The sequence below is a fragment of the Exophiala oligosperma genome (genome assembly GCF_000835515.1).
Source record: "Exophiala oligosperma strain CBS 72588 unplaced genomic scaffold supercont1.2, whole genome shotgun sequence".
In the NCBI taxonomy this organism is placed as follows: Eukaryota; Fungi; Ascomycota; class Eurotiomycetes; order Chaetothyriales; family Herpotrichiellaceae; genus Exophiala; species Exophiala oligosperma.
The window spans coordinates 3,682,912-3,696,434 of NW_015622819.1; the positions used below are offsets into that span (position 1 = coordinate 3,682,912).

General features: G+C 52.8%; 4 protein-coding genes across 5 annotated transcripts; 1 reads left to right on the top strand and 3 right to left on the bottom strand.

Moving 5' to 3' along the window:
* Positions 1-39: 39 nt before the first annotated feature.
* On the bottom strand, positions 40-1,418 carry PV06_02693 (uncharacterized protein). Its single transcript, XM_016403407.1, has 3 exons — positions 1,229-1,418; positions 1,121-1,165; positions 40-1,011 (listed from the first exon to the last, which is right to left on the bottom strand). The coding sequence occupies exons 1-3, from the start codon at positions 1,229-1,231 to the stop codon at positions 682-684; spliced, it is 378 nt and encodes a 125-aa protein (XP_016267304.1). The 5' UTR covers positions 1,232-1,418; the 3' UTR covers positions 40-681.
* A 206-nt stretch (positions 1,419-1,624) lies between these two features.
* PV06_02694 (uncharacterized protein) lies at positions 1,625-4,023 on the top strand. The gene has a single exon (XM_016403408.1). The coding sequence runs from the start codon at positions 1,934-1,936 to the stop codon at positions 3,539-3,541; it is 1,608 nt and encodes a 535-aa protein (XP_016267305.1). The 5' UTR covers positions 1,625-1,933; the 3' UTR covers positions 3,542-4,023.
* A 452-nt stretch (positions 4,024-4,475) lies between these two features.
* PV06_02695 (uncharacterized protein) lies at positions 4,476-7,654 on the bottom strand. The gene is made up of 2 exons (XM_016403409.1): positions 5,355-7,654; positions 4,476-5,267 (listed from the first exon to the last, which is right to left on the bottom strand). Exons 1-2 carry the CDS (start codon positions 7,006-7,008, stop codon positions 4,828-4,830), a joined length of 2,094 nt encoding a protein of 697 aa, XP_016267306.1. The 5' UTR covers positions 7,009-7,654; the 3' UTR covers positions 4,476-4,827.
* Positions 7,655-8,048: 394 nt separating this feature from the next.
* On the bottom strand, positions 8,049-10,455 carry PV06_02696 (the record flags this gene model as incomplete). Of its 2 annotated transcripts, none has more annotated exons than XM_016403410.1 (2): positions 8,049-8,918; positions 8,984-10,455. In XM_016403410.1, 2 exons carry the CDS (start codon positions 9,454-9,456, stop codon positions 8,690-8,692), a joined length of 702 nt encoding a protein of 233 aa, XP_016267307.1. In that variant the 3' UTR covers positions 8,049-8,689. The 2 variants fall into 2 exon arrangements, with proteins under 2 accessions (XP_016267307.1, XP_016267308.1); XM_016403411.1 differs by having other exon boundaries at positions 9,119-9,456.
* Between the last annotated feature and the right edge of the window lie 3,068 nt (positions 10,456-13,523).

The window sequence follows — 13,523 nt, forward strand, 5'->3', positions numbered from 1 at the left end:
ACACTGCAGGCGCATCTTGGATATCGCCCTCATATTAACAGCAGCAGCAACATCAGAAACAACTTGAGAGTTGGAATACCCATTGTATGGCCTACAATATCACATTCCACGCGGCAATTCCTCTTGCAGAGTATCCAGAGCGACTCTCCTATTGAACAAGATTACACGGCAAGAGGCTTTTGTTCTCTTCTGTTTCACCCAAAGCTGCCTGTCCTCACGACCTCCTTGCACACGTCCAGGAAATACTTTCATCTCATCGAAGGGTGCAATCCGAACCCAGAATTCATGCTGTGGCATAGGCTATTTCGTATTAGACCACCCCCCAGGCGACAAGCTTGCAGGTATATCCTTCCTCCGTGTCTGAAGATGGTCGGTCGTAGTTGTAGGAGGTTATCTGCCCAACTTGCTATGCCAAATATAATACAGCCCAAATATGAATGATTTGGGCAAAGATCAAGTCTCCATGATCATGTCTTTCGTGGTGTTTTTATTTCACACCGAAATTTTCGACCCAGGCCGTTGCAAAGAGTCATTCTTCCGTAAAAAAACGCCAGGTCCTCTGTACTCTCTCAGTACAGGACTATCCCGACCAGCCGACCGACCGACCGACCAACCACCGATCATTTTCCATGAGCGTCCGTGAGAGAAAAGGAAATTGTGCCAGCAAGTTTTTTTCCAGGTTCAGTAATCGCCATAATCTCCATCTTCTTCTTCGTCAATCCTTGCCGCAGGAGCACCAGCGCCAGCACCCGTACGCGCGGTGGCGTAGCTGCTGAACTTTTGATCCTCTGCATCCTGGGCCGCGGCCTCTTGGGCGACGTTCTCGCAGGCGTCGATCCAGTCCGAGTAAACGTCGACGGCGGCGGAGAGGTAGTTGATTCCGGTCTGGAACCGTTGTCCGCAGACCTTGCAGTGGAGATTGCCGACCCCGGCCTTTTTGTCCAGTTTGATCTGGATGGCCTTTTCGTGGTTGCAAAAGAGGCAGGTGAAGGTCGTCGCGAGTGGTTCTCGCTGCACATGAAACGTCAGTCAACCAAACGATTCCCATCAACATCGACACCGAGGGGGAAGGAGGGGGTGAACAGCTTTTGAGTCGAGTGGAAACCACTGAACTACTGACCTTCTTGGGCCCTTGGGGCTTGCTCGATGACTTCTTGCGTTTACCCTGCGATGGAACATTAGTTTTGAGAGTCCTTGGGGGGGTTCTGTGGGTCTGAACAAGACATACCATGTTGATTCTTGTGTCTGTGTCTTTTATTTATATCAGTTGAGATGGGATGTTGAGAGCGAGGGTATTCAAGATTTAGAGAATGTCAGGAGAGATGTCGAGGATGGTTTCGTATGTGTGTGACAAAATTATGGATTTTATCGATGCGACTCGACCGGGGGATCGCGTTCCATTTATATATTGATGAGAGGATGATGAATGAGAGGAAACCAACAACTACGCATTCATTTTGAGTGATGGCGCCTAATTGCCTAATTCACCACCATATCACGTGCAGATCTCCCTTGGAGGCTTATCAACGGAGTCCGCCGCGTGGGCCAATAACATCCCCCGCATCAATAGCAGGAAGGGTGATCAGTGAACAAGAGCATTCCTCACCTTTCCTCACTTACCTTTCACAATTCTGTTGACTGTGAAATTGTTCTGTCCTATTGTTTCTGTCTGTTTCTATTCCCTGGTCATCATTTTGCCATTCACGTCTCACCCAATTACATCGTCTAGTTCAAATCTATCCCTCTTGTCATACAGGGGGACAACACATTGTAACCCCGCCCAGGCAAATCGGAGAGCAAGGGGCAGCAGCGGGAGAGACAATTTTCTTGCCATTTAATTGTTGTTGGATTGAAGCTCTTATTTCTGATTCCCAGCATAAAACTACAGAACTCACCTTTATCTGTCACCTTGGGCTGTTGGAATTTCAAGAAGATGGCGGGTACAGAGAGTGGTGGTGGCGGCCAGCCGCCTCAGATCTACAGTGCTGTTCTGGAGGAGATCCTCTCGACACTGAAGAAAATGCAGGTCGACCACGCTCAACTCTCGGCCAGCGTGGAAGCTCTTCAAAGCAAGGTCGGGGTTTCGGATTCCATCAATCGGCTTCGAGGTGCCGCCAACAACACCGACACCTCCACCACCAGACTCGGTAGCCTGGGCTCACCCAGTCTCGATCCCGTACAACTGGCACAGTCTGCCAATGGAACGGCGTCGCCACCGTCAACGACCGATGGCACGTCAGGATCCTCCAAAGCCCCAGGATCACCGACTGCGAGGAAGCCATCCACCATCTCCCGTATCATCCTCACCACGTACCCGGGTCAATCGGGCATCGACCCCATCCCCCTCGAATGGGGAGAAGGGGACGCGGCGAAACGTGGGCCCGTGGTCGTGAGCCGACACCACAACACCATCCGTCGACGCAACGCCATCGGCGCCCACGGCGGCTCGTACTCGATCTACCACGCCCTCGCCGTGGCCAGCAACCACCTCGACATGGAACACAAGCCCGACTTCACCAACACCGAACCCGCCGCGCTCATCGGTCCGTTCCCGGCGTGGGGCGACAGGAAGAAGATCGTGGCCATGGACCCGTTCGGCCACCTCGCCCCCTGGCTGTACAAGGACATCATGCAGGCGCAAGACATCGACATCAAACCCACCATCGCCGTGACCAAGGCTCACATGAAGATCCCCGAGCTCGAGCAGAGCGTGCGCGCCGGCCGGCTGAGGCCCGACGGCAAGATCTGCCTCAACGAGACGGGCGAACTGAGCGTGACCAAGTTCGCCGTCGAGCCCGTGTGGTACCTACCCGGCGTGGCCGAGAGGTTCGGCATCGAAGAGAGCGCCCTCCGCCGGGCCCTCTTCGAGCACACGGGCGGGTCGTACCCGGAACTCGTGACCCGGAACGACATCAAGGTCTTCCTCCCCCCGATCGGCGGCCTGACGGTGTACTGCTTCGGTGACCCGGCCAAGATGTCCGACCCCGACGTGAAACTGGCCCTGCGGGTGCACGACGAGTGCAACGGCAGTGACGTGTTCGGATCCGACATTTGCACGTGCCGCCCTTACCTGATCTTCGGGATCGAGGAGGCCGTCAAGGAGGCCCAGCGGGGAGGTTCGGGCGTCGTCATCTACTTCCGCAAGGAAGGTCGGGCGCTCGGGGAGGTCACAAAGTACCTCGTGTACAACGCGCGCAAGCGGGGCGCCGACCGGGCGAGCGAGTACTTCAAGCGCACCGAGAACATTGCGGGGGTGAAGGACATGCGTTTCCAGGCCCTCATGCCCGACATCCTGCACTGGCTGGGCATCACGAAGATCGACCGCATGCTGAGCATGAGCAACATGAAGCACGACGCCATCGTCGAACAGGGGATCCCCATCCACGAGCGGGTGCCGATCCCCGACGACATGATCCCCGAGGATTCTCGCGTCGAGATCGACGCCAAGATCCACGCCGGCTACTTCACCACGGGCAAGGTCATGAGCATGGAAGAGCTGAACGCCGTCAAGGGCAGGAGTTGGGATGACATCGAGCATTGAGTGCTTTTCGGAACCGTGGGGTCGTGGGACGAACGGAGTGAGGCTTTGTCGGGTTGAAACTGTACGGAGAGAGCGGAGGAAGGTCCTCTCGACGGGGCACGTGAGAAGAGGACGTGATGGGTTGGAATACTTGCTTGAAATTCTTTGGGGGGGAACAAACCTCTTTGATGGCAGGTTGGATGTTTTTTGTCATTTTCGAATAGCTGATGTTGGGGTGTTGATGTTGTTTGTTTCTTGGTGGTCATATGGTGATTCGAGAGACAAACGTTGAGGCCTTGCCGTGCCGTACTCAGAGAGAGAGAGAGAGAGAGTCGCGTCATCTTGCTTGCAGGACCTGAAAAACAACCTCGTATGAAGAAACCGTGTGGAGTAGAGAATCGGACAAGATGTTGATTGGTACGTCGTCGATAGCAAACATGAGTCGAGGTAGACCTTTGGTGAAGAAGTCTTGTTTGCGAATGTGAATTTTGATTTGAGATTTGGACTTGATTGTTTTATATTTCGTGTCGTGAACAACAGAAACCAGAAAACGCGTCGTTGTCGTTGGTGGTGTCGGACGACAACCAAAATTGCCGGAAATGGAATTTCCTTTTTTGTATTCGTTCGGGGAAAACGAATAAAAATATTCGGTGAATCTCTCTCTCTCACTCAACCACAACCCACACCGACGACAAACATACTTTTTTTTATTTTTATAAACCATTAACCATTCCTCTGTTCAACGAGTCAACAAGATGTACGAGTATCGATCAACGGACATTCTACTGGCGTCTGGATGATCAAGAGCTGATATCAATTTACTGTTCTGTTCCATCCCTGACCACCGGGTGAATGGAACACAACACGTCGACGAATTCGGACTTGATATTTTTCCAAAAAACAAAATGCACATGGGGCGTAAAATTACCTCATGTTCGTCAGGACAATAAACAACGAGCAATGAGCCGTGACGCCCACTTCAATTCAGAACGCGTACAGTAATAGTACCTAGAGTATGACACGTCGTGAAGAGATCAGGACGTTACAAGGTTATCCTCATTGAATTCGATGCATGATTTGCGGGCTCGACGAATTTCCCAGAAATTTCCTCTTACTCTTGCTTTTACAAATTTCCTTCTCTCTCTCTCCTTCTGTCTCTCAGACATAACCAATGACCTTGTAAGGTATTGGGTATCGTAGAGCATGGTATATACTGCTGATCTTCCAAGTTGATCATGTCATAAAAACCAAACTGGCTGGGGTGGGCTAGTGAACCCAAAAAAGAGAAAAGATGAACCCAAACTTCTTTACAATTTCGCCTTTGTCGTCCCTTGAGCTCTAGCCCTGGCCTCGAACCACTCCTTGATTTTGGCCCTGGCGACCTCGACCACCTCCTTGTCTTCGACCGTGGCTGGGACGTTGACCTCCTTGTCGAATTTCCCTTCGGCCGCGTTCTCGACGAGTTCCCTCAACACCCTTCGTAGTGTCTTGCCGGAACGAGTCTTGGGGATGATGCCTTTACCCTGGACGATGCCACCCAGCGAAGCGATGTTTCCAATATTTGACCGGACAATATTGTTGATGCTGGCAAAGTACTCCTTGGTTGGCGTGGCGGGTAGGTCGGACGGCGTGGACTCCGAAGGGACCACGAACGCAAAAGGCATGTGACCCTTCAGGGCGTCGGGGATACCCACGACGCATGCCTCGGCCACGGACGGGTGGGATGTTATTGCTTGTTCGATGGCTCCTGAAGAGATGACACATTGTTAGCCACGACAAAACGAGACTACCGCACCAATGAGGAGGAGAGGGAGAGAGGATTCCAAAAACACACCTGTACTGAATCTATGAGCAGCAACGTTGATGATATCGTCACTTCGACTCATGACATGAACATAACCATCTTGATCAATCATTCCTGCGTCGCCCGTGTCGACCCATTCCCCATCGAATCGTTTGAGGTATCCTCGATAGAAGCGAGGATCGTCGTTGAACAAGGTGGTGAAGCCCGTGGGGGCCAAGGGTACCCCGAGGACAATGTTCCCCATGTTTCCCTCGGCAACTTCTTTACCTTCGTCGTCCACAATGCGAACGTCGAACCCGGGCATCGGTTTACCCGCGCTGCCGGGCTTGATGGCCAAGGCCTTGTGACTCTCACGACTGTGGTGGTCGTGCCCTATGGCGGGCCGAAGAGCGAGACCGGTCATGGGGCTGCCCGACTCGCTGGACCACCAGTGGTCGATTACCCGGGCGTCGGGCGCGGCGTACTCACTGAGCAAGTCCTGGTAGTGGGTGATGATGGAGGGTTCCGACCGCTCGCCCGCGAGGAACAGGCCGCGCAGGTGCCTCAGTTGCCCCGCTTCGCCGTACCTCTTGAAGGCCTTGTCGTCGGGGTCTTCCTTCCGGATCGCCCTGAGCGCCGTGGGCGCCGTGAAGAGCGTGGTGACCTTGTACTCGTCCACCAGACGCCAGAAGGCGCCCGCGTCGGGGGTGCCGATGGGTTTGCCCTCGTACAGAACCGTCGTCGCACCGGCCAACAACGGCGCGTAGACAATGTAGGAATGCCCCACCACCCAACCGATGTCGCTGCCCGTGAAGATGACGTCCCCGGGTCCCTTGACGTCGAACAGGTACTTGATGCTCAGGTTCAGTCCGACGGCGTGCCCGCCCGCCTCGCGCAGAACCCCCTTGGGGAGACCCGTGGTGCCACTGGTGTAGATGATGTACAAGCCATCGGTGCTCTTGACGGGCACCGCTTCGGCCTTCACCCCTCGGTTCCTCGCGCTCTTGACGAGGCGCTGCCAGTTGCGTTGACCGGCGTCCTTTCGGACCTTGTCCCAGCGCTTGACGTCGCGCTGCCAGATGAGCGTCTTGCTCGGTTTCCAACTGCTCTGTTCGATGGCGCCCTCGACAAAGGGTCGATAGTCGAGGGGGCCCTTTGACCCTTCGATCCCGCAACTCGCCGTGAGGATGAGTTTTGGTTTCGCGGCTTCGATGCGCTGTGCCAGACTGTTTGCGGCGAAACCACCAAACACGACGGCGTGCATAGCCCCCAGGCGGGCAGCGGCGAGCATGCCAAAGATGGCAGGAGGGATCATGGGCATGTATATCAGGACGACGTCACCCTTCTTCACGCCTTCTTCGCGCAGGACGCCCGCCAGTGTCTCCACCTCTTCGAGCAGGGCCGAGTATGTGTATCTCTCCTTGCATCCGCTCACCGGACTGTCCCAGGCCATGGCCAGCTTGTCGCCGTTGCCGGCCTGGACGTGTCGGTCGACACAGTTGTAGGTGGTGTTGAGCTCACCGTCCGGGAACCATGACCAGTGTGGATGTGACGTGCCATCCTCTAGTGTCTTGTTCTGTCGTTTCAGGACGGACGAGTATGGCTTGTGCCAGTATAGTTCTTTGGCGTGCTTGTCCCAGAATTGTTCTGGGTTGGAGAGAGAGGCATGCTGTACGGCGTCTTGGATGGTATTGTTGGGAGACATGACGGCAGGAGGTTAGGAGGAGGTGGTCTCTAGAAATCAGAATATAGAAGTGACAGTGCGAAGCCTATGTGGCAGGCTTGCCGTATATGCGAAGCGAAAGCAATTGAGGCGAGCTTAAGATCCGTCAAGCTCCAGTAAGGGGGTGTATATTACTTTCTCGTATGCGGAGGTAGAACGATGGAATTTTGGCTGAGGGATAAAGTGGCACAAGAGAAGCACTTATACCCGCCTCATATGTAGGGGAGGAACAACAGTCATACACTTGCGCACATGCTATGCCATCTTCCCCTCCGATATTGCTTCGTCAGGCAGTTTCTGGATTATGTTCTTGCATAGATGTAGGGATTTGGGAAATGGACAGGGAACATAACGACCACCGAGAGTATGGGGTAAGGGAGACTATGACGGAGGTCGGTCCAGCGGGAGTCGAATCATACCACACGTTGTGGAGAGCCGAGTCGCGGATTTCGACCGAGGCATCTCCTATTCACCTATGTATTCAGCTGCTTGTTTGGTTGGTTGAAGTCTCGCTGGCAAAATCCGATCCAGGAGTTTACGGTGAAGGTTCGGAGGTTTGCAGTGGGCAGGGGAGTATGTTTCAGCCAGGCATCGGGGCATGAGAGCGTACAAGTAGATATAATAGGCGAGATTGGCGATTCTACACTGGTTGTTGTACGAGTAATGAGGATGAAGTCGGTGCCAAAGGATGGAGGCCCCAACACAATTCCCCCGCCAGAAGGAGATGGTCGGGGACGGAAGCCATTGGGCCAATGGGAGGATCCCGGGGCACACTGGGCGAATTTATCGGAGCAGAGATGCTCTGAAGAACCCCCGAACGAATGCCGAGAGTTGTCGTTGATGGTACCCAGTACGGAGTACTTTGTAGGAAGACGCGTTCTCACTCCCTCCCACAGCCAAGTCCATGAATGCTGACGCGACGAGGAAAACTCACATAGACACGTACCCGTAGGAAGTAATCTCACACTGCATCAATGTTTGTGTTCCGTGCTTCGAGGTCGAAATTGAATTGAATCTACTGTTTACCAAATCCACCTGTCATTCATCACGACAAGCTGCCGATGAACTGTCACGGAAAATAGCTCTCGCTAAGCTTTGACCATGTACACAAACATGTGGTAGACATGAACATGCGGCTCATAGTAGAGGGAAAAATCAATTGTATACTGATTCTCGGAGTCCTAAGATAATGTGTTTCTAAGTACAAAGACTGCAAAGGAAACAAGATATTGACGATTTCAGTGGTATGCACAAAGATTCACATTTCTTTTGGATCCCAAGAACTCGCGTACAATGCTAGATAGCCTCAAAAAGATTTCCATTCATTAAGATAATACCAAAACCCGAAGAATCTGTCATGAAGACCCTTCTATACCGGTGAAGGTACAGGAAGGGTCTGCCATAATCCAACAACGACAAAAGTGAAGATCGGTCATCTAAAAGTTGCGCCGGCTGAAGCATGCAAACAAACTTGTCAAATGAAGTCGTCATGTCCCACCATAAAACATGCCGCCTGAAATGTCGCGTGCTGCGATCAGAAGCGCCCAACCGTATCGTTGCTCTCGGGGCTCAGAAAACGTTGAAGAAGCAAATGCAGGAGCTCCCGACTAGACACTGGACGCGAGCGACCAGCTCATGCCGAGAACCTCTAGCAATCCACCATTTACAGGAGGAAAGCGGCGATGGCACCGACACCAGCAAGACCAGCACCAACGTTGAGGGCGTTGGCAGCACCAGTGTAGGTGGCTGGGGCAACTGGGTTGGCGGATGATGGAGCGTAGGTCCAGACTGGGGCAGCAGGGGCGGTGCTGGTCTCAGCAGGAGCAACTGGCTTGGACCACGAGGCCTCACCGGCAGGCTTGGTCCAGGTGGTGACAGCCGCAGCAGGGGTGCTGTTACAAAAGAAGAGTTAGTATAACTTGGTCTGAGAAGATAATGAAACATAGGAAAATCTCACCTGCAAGAGGTGGCGGTCTTGGTCCAGACGGGGACGGAGATGGTGCAGGGGCAATCAGTGATGGTCAGGGTGGTTGCGCCAGTGCAAGAGTAGGTCTTGCCGGCATGGACAATGTTGGTTGGGCCTGGCACATACGTGGTGATGGTTGAGACAACAGCGGTGGTCCAGCTGGCAGGAACTGAGGTGGTGGTCCAGTCACCCCAGACACCCTCGGCGCTGGTGGTGGTGGCCGGCTTAACGGGGGTGGTGGTGGTAGTGGTGGAGGTCCAGTCTTCCCACGCGTTCACGGTGGTGGTGGTAGCAGGCTTGACCGGGACGGTGGTGGTCGTAGTCTTGGTGGTGGTGGTGGTGGTGGTGGTGGTGGTCGAGGTCCAGTCTTCCCACGCGTTCACGGTGGTGGTGGTGGCAACGACACCAGCGTTGGCTGAGACAGCGAAAGCCGCGACGGCAGCGAGGGTAGCGGTGTACTTCATTTTGATGGTTGGAGTAGTAGTTTCTGAATTAGAAAACTGGTAGATTTGCGGGGATTGGATTTGAAGTTTGAAACGAGTGTCGTGGTACGAAGACCTGAGTTGTTTGAGTTGCTAGCGAGCGACTGGAAGTTGGAGTTCGATCTGAAGGATGCAGAATGAAGAAAGGACGAGACCATGGCGAGCATGCGGCCTTGATATATGAGGTGTTGGAAATTAGAGTGGCCCTCTAGCGTTGATGGTGTTTGGGCGTTGGTGGAGCGGGAGATGGAAGCATTTCGGCAGCTGTGGCCCTGTCAGGGGTAGCGTCGTATAGCGCGATCCACCGATGCAGCCTCATCAGCCGACCGGCCTAGTCATTGGGTGGTGCGACGAAATAAGTGGTTTTTAACCAGAAACACCGACCCATCAGAGCTGCCCCTGGCCTGCTCGCCGGCTGTCGTTGTCATCTCATCGCGGGCCACTGCTGATGAAGCCTGTCACTTTGTTGACCCTCGCCTTTGTTGACAGTATAACATGAAAGTCGATATGACGATATGATTGTTTATCCTTCGACGCTCAGATGGCAATTTGGCTCTGTGATAGCTGTCTGCAATCAATGCTGGAGCTGAGTCCCTCGGTACCTGCTTTCCGATGGCGTTCTGGCCCAAAGAGGCGAATTGCTACCTAGAGTCGTGCCTGTTCTCGCTTGTGTGTAACCCACCGCTTCCAACGGTGTACTCGTCCTGTAGTGTAGCTTTCTCTTGTTCCGCGCGCAAAGTGAACCCAATTAGCTGTGCCGTAACGCGATGGGTTAGCTCCTGTGCCTCTCCACCGCTGGTACCAGGGGAAGGACAAGTGCCACTGGTCGCATCGCATCGCCTGATTTCATGTTTCGTCTACGTTGCGTTGGGTGGTGTCCGAGGTACCGGTGCAGACTCCACGTCCAAGATGCAAACAAACAGACCGTGTGCACCGACGCAAAGCTTGTCAGGACCCAACAGAGTCGGCGCAAGTTGTTGGTACCTCGTAGGCGATGGCAATTGGAAAAGACGGTTAGAGTGGTTACTTTGCTCGCGTTTCGGAGATTGATTGCCAAGACGGTGCCGGAGCGGACAAATCACGAGGCTCCCTGGACTCTCTAGCCTCGTCCACCCTGCAACCTTCTCTCATCCTTGTCCCCATGCAATTTCTCCAGACTCTTCTCACTCAAACAGGACCTCAGCAAATCTTCTCTGGCGCCAGGATGTCCAATTGCTTCCATGTGGTTATGGCCCCCAGTGGGCGCTTCCTCCTCCAAAGCTTCGCCGTCCAGGCACAGAATCCTGGCAGCGGATCGCACCAGGGAGGCGCAGTGGAATGTTTATCAGATGATCCCTACACGCACACGGAACATCTCGTCATGGTCATCTAGACTTTCGCCATAGTGGAAGCTCGAGCATGAACAGCGTCCATGCAGATCCTGCCGACAACGGGCAACGTTAGGACTATCAGTTGGTCTTTGAGCTTCCAGATTCGCATCAGGCGAGCTGAGAGATTCGTCAATCCATGCCCCCTACAATCCGGAGCACGCCAATACAGTACGAGTAGCTCGGTGCGGGACCTCGTCATCCGCCTCTCTTTACTGATCTAGGAAGTTACTGTAGAGGCGTCGACTGGCATTTCTGGAGGATCATCGCAAACAGGATGATTACGACTAAAAAAGTCTGATGGTGGCATAACTAATCATCTCTTCAAATGCAGCCATGACTCGCTCCAACCTTCCATGTGGTCTCCTGAAAATAGAAAGCTCACAATTTACAATATATATTTTAGTGTACGGATACGAGTACTCCATACTACTATCGATACCACTTGTGGGCACATACATATATTTACGGAAGCGAATCCAGGGAGATGGCGAATTACTGTTGCGAAAAGGAGCAGGTTTGTCAATCTACCATCCGAAGTATGGATGGTACGAGTACTCCGTACACACCGTCACAGCAACAGATACGGATACCTACAAACAAATGTTGGCAGACCCGTCCACATAGCTGCTGTTGGTGGTGTCCGGCATGACGCTGTCCAGAATCTTTGACCCGACGATCCAGGCCCAAAGCTCCATTGTTGACCAGTCTTGCGCATTGATCACCAAGCACAACAAACAAACTGATGTTGATGTTTGTTGATGCATCACGTACCCCGTAATCACGCCTCAGGAGGAATGGCCGGCTTGTTGTTTGGTTGAAGATCCTCATAGTACTCCGTACGATGATACTAAATCGCCCGCCACAGTCGTAGGAGAGGGAGCCATCATTCACCACATATGTACGGTACTCCGTAACTGCTCCATATCGTCTCACCCAGAATACAGTAGACAAACCATGATCCATTGAGAGTAGCCAGGGAACCACAGAAAGAACGTTATTTTCGCCTATCGTCAGGTTGCTCATCTTACGGAGTATCCCTTTACCAAATACCCGGAAGGTCGTTACTTGACATCGTTGTACTCCGTAGCCCATAGTAGCAGACAAAGGTACACTTCGGGACCCAGATAGCAATCTGCGTTCCTCCGTCGCTCCTTGTGTGGCAAAAGTCTTAGCGACTCTAGTAGGCCTAAAGAGCCTGAAACCTCAGGGAGTCAACGGTGAGTTTACCTACTGTAGGATAGTCGGATCCCCCTTAAAGAAAAAATAGAACTCGCTCAATTACAAGAGCAGGGTCTGAGACATCGCGAAATGAAAAGCTACCAAGTTTTTTTGGTCTTTCGGTAACAAGTGGTGGATGATCTGGGAATAGCTCGCCTAGGCCTGAGTTGAGCAGGATTTACCCCTGACACGTGACCCAACTCGACTGGAGCACGCAATCTGCCCATGAATCTCCAAGAAATCAACCACAGACCAGGTTGGATGGAGCGTGCGATATTGGACAGTCTGCCGCTCCAAGATTGCACAGCGCTTGATTGATTATTATCAGCTCATTTCGTTCCTCCTGAATTCTGGATGCACTGCGATGGATTCGAACGAGTGAATGCGGTGTTCGTCGGTAGGACAGTGGACTTGTGACTCTGGATTGCGTACGAGTACGGAGGAAATGTGCACTCCGCAACATCTCTTCATGCAGAGCATCTATTCGAGACGCGACTTATCACGAATCGTTACTACTGATCGAACCACTCCCTGAATCGAAATGGAAAGACACCTGAACTACTCCAGCTGTGTAACATCCCACGAGGGAGGTCGGAATGGCTGTAGGATACATCAGCTCGGCCATGGCTACGGCTTGACTGTCGGTAGGCTTGCCATTTTACACTGTCGTTGATATGCAAACAGGCTCTCGAGATCGGGGTCATTCAATTGAACCGGGTCAGGCTTTATGCAAGCTCCGTTTGTGTTCACTTGCAAGTCTGATACCCTTGGATCTAACATTCTAACCTGTCAGCCGTATATCGCTCAGAGAGCGATTGAAACTGGTACACCTGACTGGGACAGCAGTGCAAATCCGACGACAGCGAAGTTTCAAGGCGCATTTCTCGATAAATCTATGGGTAGAATGAACTTGATCTGAACTGAGGCTCCCTCCATCCGGTTCTACGAGTACGAACTATACCCTTTCAAACCCCCAAACAACCACGGAAATTCTTGGTCTTTGCCATCCACCTCTTGCAGTCTATTGACTGACGGGATGATCAACATCCATGTGCAATTATCCCTCACGAACGCCGATCGTGCAGTGCCATGGTCAGCAGACCGACCTGTACACCATCCTTCATTCCAGGTTGCAATGAGATAATGGGCAAGTGGACAGTCTCGAATAAGACCTGTCGGTGTACATGTGCGGAAGAGACTGCCTGGACAGGATCCTTGATCATGATCACGTCAGCCAGCAATAAAGCAGGATCGCGTGGAACAGAGTGATATGCTACTACTGGGTTGACGACTTTCCATGTCCCTAGCTTACACTCAGGACGTCCATGGCGATGACTTTCGAAGTATGCGGAATCGGTGATTGGACACAGAATATACATGCACGACAAAGAGAGAAAACTTTGGCCACATCCCAATCCTGGATAGAGCTATAGCACGATTGGAACTACAACTTCGAACTCT

What these genes read in the sequence shown, in the direction of transcription:
- PV06_02693 (XM_016403407.1), bottom strand. An exon ending in AGCCCCAAGGGCCCAAGAAG is followed by an intron (nt 1,012 to 1,120) that starts GTCAGTAGTTCA and finishes TTTCATGTGCAG; the next exon opens with CGAGAACCACTCGCGACGAC.
- PV06_02694 (XM_016403408.1), top strand. Translation starts at nt 1,934, where the DNA reads ATGGCGGGTACAGAGAGTGGTGGTGGCGGCCAGCCGCCTCAGATCTAC.
- PV06_02695 (XM_016403409.1), bottom strand. Translation starts at nt 7,008, where the DNA reads ATGTCTCCCAACAATACCATCCAAGACGCCGTACAGCATGCCTCTCTC. An exon ending in TGCTCATAGATTCAGTACAG is followed by an intron (nt 5,268 to 5,354) that starts GTGTGTTTTTGG and finishes TCATCTCTTCAG; the next exon opens with GAGCCATCGAACAAGCAATA.